This window comes from Corvus brachyrhynchos, unplaced genomic scaffold, assembly GCF_000691975.1.
Source record: "Corvus brachyrhynchos isolate BGI_N302 unplaced genomic scaffold, ASM69197v1 scaffold46, whole genome shotgun sequence".
Taxonomy (NCBI): Eukaryota; Metazoa; Chordata; class Aves; order Passeriformes; family Corvidae; genus Corvus; species Corvus brachyrhynchos.
In genome coordinates, this window is record NW_008238838.1 from 92,392 (window position 1) to 100,860 (window position 8,469).

At 42.4% G+C, this 8,469-nt stretch overlaps 1 protein-coding gene across 1 annotated transcript in view; it reads right to left on the reverse strand.

Annotated features, from left to right (window-relative positions):
• The window catches only part of PRDM10 (PR/SET domain 10), a 40,435-nt gene that overhangs the window by 21,038 nt on the left and 10,928 nt on the right, over positions 1–8,469 (reverse strand). The window contains 7 exon segments of the mRNA XM_017738512.1: positions 712–841; positions 1,777–1,894; positions 2,522–2,594; positions 4,517–4,720; positions 5,732–5,973; positions 6,356–6,563; positions 7,521–7,640. Coding sequence (XP_017594001.1) covers positions 712–841; positions 1,777–1,894; positions 2,522–2,594; positions 4,517–4,720; positions 5,732–5,973; positions 6,356–6,563; positions 7,521–7,640 — 1,095 coding nt within the window.

Below are 8,469 nucleotides of genomic sequence, written 5' to 3' on the forward strand. Positions count from 1 at the left end.
TCAGTGGGAATTCACAGGCAGAGTATACACTCCTCCCTCTGAGTCAGCACAGAGCCACGACCTAGTGAGATGCCAGAGGAAAATTACCACTCCAGATATCAGCTTTCAGCTAAGTCATAAAATAGAGCACTGATCCCTTCTGTCACTGCTCATAAAAGGACTTAGTGGTAACCTAAGCATGGTCAGCATCAGAGAATTTAGCTTTTTACTTACATGTGTCATATTACATCCCTACAGAATATAACCAACAGCCACAAGCAAAAGAACATTTTGCAGTAAGCCTACCTACAGGAGGCCCTTCTGTTAATATTAAAACATCACAGGGAATCATACCTCAAACTGATTTAATTCCATCAGCAACAGCTGTAAGAGCAGGCTGACCTCACATTCCAGAAAGGACAAATAGGAACCTAAATTCCCATTACAGTTTTACTGTCTAATTTACTTCTGTGATGCTGCTGAACTGCCACAATAACCCACCTCACTGCTAAGTGCTTTGGAGTGAAACTTGCTGCAGAATTCCAAGTGATTTTACAGGTTTTATAGAAGGGAAGTAGTATGCTCTCCTGGCAGAGAATTCCAGCTAGAAACCAAGAATTACTCGTGTAAGTCCAAAGCACACCCTCAGTTTGCACCAATGCCCCAAATTCTTTTGGTCAGGAGTTTAAATTCCATGTGCTACTTTTTTCCCCTCCATCTCAAAAAATATACCTGTGTCCCTTCTTCACACTTTTCACCATTTTCACTGGTTACTTCCATGCGCATGAATTTGGGAGGGCGCCCGGGGCGTCTGCCTGGTCCAAACCTCCTCTTTCCTCGTCCGCGACCTCGGCCTCTGGCTCTGCAGAATACAGAGTGCTCCAGGTTAGATACAAAGAAAGATGGATTTGGATTCTCCACTGGTTTTATGCTTCCTTTCTCAGCATCACTACTCACTCATTCAACTCAGCAACAATGGCCTGCAGTAAATAATAAAAACTGAAGAAATTCTGGCAGCAAAACCAATGGGTTTCTGGCTGGTATCTATTATTTTGTCCTTTATGAGAAACCAAAGTCCAGAACACATTAAAATTTCTACCACTAATCATGGGACCAAGAGGACTACTGGCTTCTATCCAGCCCTCTGCCATGGCAAGTCTCCCACTTCCAACACCCCAGTTTATGGTGTGCTGGAAGTATTTTCAGCATGATAGAACAAGTGCAGAAGGAAACCCATTTAAAATCTGAAGCCATAACATCCCTCCCCAAAAAGCGGGCAGCCACTGATGTCAGGTACTAAACAGAAGGGAACAATTTTGTGTCAAAAAAAGCAAAACAAAACAGTCACTTGCTACATTTCAGGAGAAAGAAGGCACCAATGTCTTCTGCTCTGTGATAGGTGTTTGTAGATTCAGTTTTTAATAGGTGAGGATAAACTATCTTGCCAGGCCGATGAGGCACTAGAAGCCTTGTTTTCCAAGCTCTGTACTTCAGTATCTCTGAGAAACATCAGTACTTCAATACAGTGATACTGAAACATTACAAGTTTTTAAAGTCATTGGCAAAAAAAAAGCAACACAAAAAAACCTCACCAGTTTCAACAGAGTATTTATTTCTCTCAAGCTACTTCTTTCACAGTCTCTTATACCAGTCAGTCTCCTGCTGCCATGATTTTTCCTTCTGGTGCTGAGCTGATCTCTCCTGAGCTGGTCACTAAGTTTTGTGGGACGAAGCCCCTCCTTTCTGTGTGTTTGGATCACCACAGTGATCCACAAGCAAAGCTAAAGCTGTCAGTACCTGCTGAAGAAGTCCAGCTTCTCATCATGGGAATTGAGGTGCTGCTGGAGCTGCTCCGAGCTCGTGAAACGCCGATTGCACTCGTAACACGGCCAGTTCTTCTCCTGCTCCCTCAGTACTGTTGGAAATGTCAGTAACACCATTTCAGTCATCACCAATTAAACACCTCATTTTTTTGCCCCCAGCCTCTGTCCTCTGTGGGCCGTATTTCTCCCCTGAAGGTTAGACAGGCTGCAGAATACCCAGCCCTGCTCCACTGGTCTTTGCTTTTATCCCCTCTGCACTGTGCCACAGCTCATTACAGAGACACAGAAAGATCACTGGGGACAATTCCCATGGACTATCAACACTGTTAGAAATTCAGGGGGATTCTGAAATTCACCCTTGTATGGAAGAGCACCTACAGGATTGTACCTCTGGCATAAGTTAAGGGAGGTCAAGGGAAAATTCTAAATCTAAAGCAGTCACACCTCAGTTTATGACACACAGTGGACATTGAGTACAGAAACATACCTCTTCCAGCAGCAATATAACGCTTCCCAGAAATTGAGGCAAAGGGTTAAATTAATGTAAAATTCTCATGAGAAGAGTTCCTGGAAGTAAGCCCCAATAACACAATCTAGATCTGTTTTAACTTTTCCCAACCTAGCACAAATCTGGGGAGCACTATACAGGCCCTATACTTGAAAGTAAGGAGTGCAACCTGCAACCACCACCACACTGAAAGCAGAAGATTCCAAGTTACCCTTCCTTTCCTCCTCAGTTATGTCATGGATCTTCTGGTTCACAAACTCAGCATAGGAGGCAGCATACCACACCTGCAGCAGGAGCACAAGGTAACAGGACACTTAGGTGGAGCCAAAACTAAAGGAAATTTATTTGAAAATGGGTTTTAAGCAATACATTTACTTCACTTGCCTCAACCACTAACTCTTACTGCTCCCTTCATCCTCAATAATAGTCTGGTAAGATCAATGTGCCCCCACTGAGGAATGAAAGAGCTTTGCTCAGTAAGCACGTCCATTTAATTTTAAGGTCTAGCTTCCTAACATGAATGTTAATCTTGCACATGGCTACCAGTAGCTCTAAAGGAAATAAGATTAATCTATTCAAACCCAACTGCATGACTGTGAAGGAAGGATGTCAGCAGAGTACTGATACTTGTACCAAGAGGAATGGAAATGTTATTAACTCAAGGGATTTCCCATTTCTTTCCTGCTCTCCTTACATAGACAATAGGCAGCACCATCCACATAGACTCATTTAAAATGTTTCTGAGCTTCTGAAGGATTGGAGCAATATGGTCTTGCTTTCCAAAACAAGGATCTGCCAGGCACCAGCATGATGGACTCACTTTTGTCATACAAGGAATTCAAGCCTTCAGCAAAGATAACCATAAGATGCAGGAAGACAAAGTTTATTAAAGCCTAAAAGCAGATGCTCACATTTAGCTAAGAATTCTTCCATAATTTCATCTGTTTGATGAAAAAGAGTGGATTTTAGAAGAGATTTCTCAAAGAAGACATCAACAGATTTTCTGCATGAAAAATTCAAACAAGTTTGAACTTGCAGTGGGCCACAGGCAGTGGTGAGTGGGATTTCAAGGACTCTCCAGCAGGTGTGTTACTCTGCAGGAATCTCACCAGCTGGACAGGCTGGAGACAAAAGCCTGGAGCTCCTGGACTACACACCTGGCAGGCAAATCAGAACTTTCCAGCTTCAGCTCCCTGATCCTCCTAGTTCAATCTCTGGACAAAATTTGCATGAATCCACTTGGGGAGGAAATTACATTACCAAGCCTTGCAATTAACAAACCATTTTACCCCAGAAGACACTACTAACACATAAAGTAAGAAAAATGATGCTCCCACAGGGAGGTCTGTACAGATCTAAAGTCTGATTTGAAATTGTTTTAAAAACTGTTGAGAAAATGATGTTTGGATACACTTAAAATGGATTAGTAAGATTTCTAGTAATACAGCTTAAAAAATGAAGGACCAATTTCAGACAGTCCTACTCTTAAAGGGTGTAAGTAGGCTTTTGTCCTGATTTAGTAAGTGCGCTTACTAAACAATTGTTTTTCCAGACCAATTGTTGAAATCTACATGCAAGAAGAGATTTGAAGAACAACAAAATTTCCTGGTATCAAAATTTTTTGGTCCCCCACCCCCTCTCCCTCCCCCCCATGCCCCCAAAAATGTTGAAAATTAAGGCCATCTCAGCCAGCCATGCTGCTTTGAGCTTGACATAATCAATAAATTTTTAGAGGGAACAAAAACCAAACCACGGGGAAGCCACAATATCCTTCCTAATTTTTCACATGCAAAGTTTCAACAGCTCCAGGAAATCCAGGTAAAGAGAGGCCATATTCACTTAAGGTACCAGAAAACAAGTCAGGAACACACATGGCTAACTGGGAAGGGCATCCAGAATTAAAAAAATAAGAATGCTGCAATAAAAATTAGATTGTATCAGGAAAATATACACTGTTTAAAGCATGACAGGGAGAGACAAATCATTTACACAGTTTTATCTTAAACTTTAATGAGCTTTGGCTCATGAAGAAATACCTATGTTGGTGACTATTTGCTGACTTCAGTGACATTCAATTCAGGCCATCAGAGAAAAAAAGCCCTATAACTATTCAATGCAGTAGTTTCTGGCATTTTTTGGCAGCAACTTTTAAGGTACTATTTAATCAGTAGAAAAAAAGAGTCCTGACACACAAGCAATGCCATACCTTGAGTTCCTGCTTGGGCTCCACGTTTTTAATGGTCGTATAATAAATGTGGTGGCCGTACTGATAGGCCACCAGGTTCTGCTCCAGGTGGTTTTGCGCTGGACGCACAAACATCATCCAGTTACACAGAGCCTCACTGGAAAGTTCAAACCACAGGTCCTCTTGCAAGTCTCTGTCTTTTCTGTCACCCTTATCAAGAGAAACCTGTAGCAAAATCCAATTACATGTGACTGTAACTGCCTGGCAGCACATTCAAAAGAATTTGAGTTACTAAGAAAAGTACTGTGCCCATGCAACTGTTACATTAAGGGAGCAATGAAGGCCTAGCTAATTTTCTCTCTTTACTAACATGGATCCAGAAACAGGCAGAAAAATATTTAGCAACAGGTAAAGATTTAACTAAAAAGGCACAATGGATCCTTTCAGGGACAAGAATCATTCGTTAAAGGGGTCAGGCACAGTATTCAATCGTGGCTATCACAAATGACACACAAGTAGCTGTAGCTTTAGTAGGCTACAGAAACATCAGTCAGAAGTTTCTAACTGGCAGACCCACTTTTCCTTTCATTTCTTGACTCAAGATGTTGCCTCAAGCAGAAAGCAGCACTTCTTTAGCTGAACTTCTCTTGGGTTGCTGAATCTGCCTATGGTCACAACTTGCTTGTCAGACACTGACCATCAGAGCCCTCCTAAGACTGTGGATCTAAACTCCAACAAATAAAGGACCAATTTTTTATAGTGAAATGAGTAAATAAATGGATAGAAGTCACTCAAGTCCATTTTACCCCTATGCCAATTACTTGAGGAAGGGAATAAAAGTATCTCCTCTCCCCTACATCTTATGAACAGAAAGGTAAGAAAAATATTTTGAACTGAGGTTACAACATGACACAAAAGAATGGCTGCAGAACATCCTCAGATGGAGCTGCTATTTTTATGTCCAGATGCAGTTTCAGCTCATGTGAGAGTGATTCACAGTCTTACACATTATGCTCCCTATATATCCTAACACCATAATGCCAGAACATTCACCAGAATTAGTGTGTCTCCCTGAATAACAGAGCAGATTTGAAGGCAAAGCAATCTGGGTATTTCTCAGCTACATTCAGAGATGGAGGTAACAAAACATCTCTAGTGAATTGATCAAGGTGGAGTGACAAATACATGAAAATCAAAGCTTAGGCACAAACCGATCCTCCCTTTTCTCACCCTTACCTTCAAATGGATATAGCAGTCTTTGAGCTCAGTCTGTCTGACCAGGGGTCCTTCCACAGGCCCAAACTGTGTACGCTTTGGGATACGCCTTTTGGAGAACACACCTCCCAAAAACCTGTCTATATAGAGCACCAGGGGAAGGCTGGCCCTCGCCCTGGTCAGCACAGGCCGGTTTGGGATGGGGTGCAAAGGTCCGTGTTTTGGACACACGGAGGGATGTGCGTTATTACACTCTTCACACCCTGCAACACAAAGGCAGAGAGGATGTGACTTTCAGGCAGACACTCACACACGGCTCAGAGACAGCCTTATCTCTCTCTAAACATCTTTGGCTCAGCTGTGGGAACACTTATGCCAATAGTCTGTCTACATTTTAAAATATTAGACAGAGCAGTGTCCAGCAAAATAAGAACAAAGCAGCTCACAGACTTCACTAAATACAGAATTTTGTCTTTTCAGTAAAGCAGCCCAATTTGAATTCACATTTCTGGGAATAAAGACTCACATTTACTCATTACTGCTAAAATCTGAATGGTTTTTGCCTCTCTTTACTAAAGGGCTGATGGAGAGAGAAGGAAAAAGGGGAGGGCAGGTAATACACTTCATATTACTGTGCATGCTTACACAAATCATTGGGATCAAAGGGTCGAGGTGGATCTGGATCCCATTCATCCATGTCAGTGTCTTCCCCATCTTCATCCTCATCTTCATCCTCATCATCTTCCTCTTTTGTTTCTATCCTTTCCATTTGATTCTGCAGAGGTGCTAAAGAGTCAGAACCATCCACAGCCTCCATAGGAGGTAACACCTGGTTATGCACCGGTAATGATGCCTGAGGAAAGAATTCACAAACAATTCAAGCTGATTCATGAAGAAAACTACAAGGACGAGCAATGAAGATCCTTGCTAGTCTACCCTTCCTGCTGCCTCTGATAATGGAGAGGAGGAGAAGAGAAGGTGATAAATGACTGCCAAGGGATGTTTTGCATCACTTGATGCTGCTGACGGCTTCACTCAGGACACCTGTTACTACTCCCTGGCTCCACCCTGCCAAGGACTCAGTTCTCAGAAGAAACTGAAATCAGAGGAAGTTCTGGACCCTTGCAGAAGGTTTGAAACAAAGTCCAGGCTCTATGGATATTACCTAGGGCCTAAAGCTGTATTTTAGTTTCTTTTGTACAAGTGAGAGAATCCTGCACTTTGGCACGTGATCTTTTCTTTACAATTCAACAAAACCAATCCCCAGAGTACAAAGGTAGAGGTCAATAAGGGGTGAGGTAACGTGGAGACTAGATATAAACTATGGGACATGAGGGACAGTTGAGGGCATTGCATTCTTCCACTAATTTTCAAGGTTAGCCCTTTCCTTCCTTAAAAAAAACTGCAACAATTGAAGTGTGGTGCATATTCCATCATGCTCACAGGTTTCTCAGGTAGAGAAGAAGAAATATTATACCCAGCAGAGCTGCCTGAAAACACTGGTGAGGAAACCCAGTGGATGTTGCTGTGACAGTCTGTTAACTTCACTTTTCGGCACTGAGAGAATCTTAAGGTGGCTGCTCAAGACAGAACCATCTGTAAAACAGGTTTCTCTGTACATTAAACACATGATCTCTCCTCAACCCCCATACGTTCCATGGTGAGACTATGGAAGACAGTACAAATCTGCACTACAGCTTTCTCACATCTCCTCCCAGATCACTCAGCCACATTTCATCCCCGGAGACGATGGAGCAATGGAATCAATGCACTCGTACATGGAAGAAGGAAAGGGTGCCTGGCAACTTACTCTATCTGCTTGTGGCCCCTGCTCCAGAGCCACTGGCTGGGGGGTGTCGGCAACGCTGCCGAGTACGGACAGGTTGGTGGGATTCATGCTCTGAGCAGCAGCAGGCAAGAGCACCGTTACCTAAAATCACAGGCACTCATTTTAGCACTGCAGCATTTCCACCAGTCACTTAACACACGGGCAGGGCCCAGCATGCACAGCTCCCTTGAGCCCTGCACTCACTCAAAAACTATGGCATTCCCAAGATTTTTGGGGTTCAAGTAGGGATGATGGGCTTGGACAGAACCTGCAGCTTCTGGGACAAAGGGAAAGGCTTCAAACCTATAGACTTCGCAAATTCTGAATTACCTATCATACATTTTTAAATTAAGGCTTGAAATTAAAATCCTACCCAGCCTGGGTTCAAATTGCACTAAAAACAGATGTTAGGAGCTCTTCAGCTCTTGGTAAAACCAGTGATTTAGGGTCTCTTTTCTTCTATGCCCAAATTTACTTTAATTTTCAAGGGAAAAGGTAAAGAAGGAGTAAGAAACATTTCCTCTTTTTATTACTATCTTTCTTTTTCTCGAGAAAACCTTGGCCATGGTTGAGGGGTTGGAACTAAATGAGCTTTAAGATCCCTTCCAATCCAAATCGTTCTGTGATGAACCTTGGCCATGGTTGAGGGGTTGGATTAAGATCCCTTCCAATCCAAATCGTTCTGTGATTCTATGATCTAGGATCCATTAAAAAAACAAGATGGTGTGTTGACCTCATTAGAAGATCAAGCTCTCAAACAAGAGGATCCCAACAATTATTTTTCTTTACATTTGGTCAGACTATACATTTTTGTTTACATTTTTTTGTGCAGTAACAACCAAATTAATGCATATTATCACACTGTTCTCATCCATTCAGCAATAAAACAAAGAACAACTAAGACCTTAGGAATCACCTTTCCTGCCTTTTG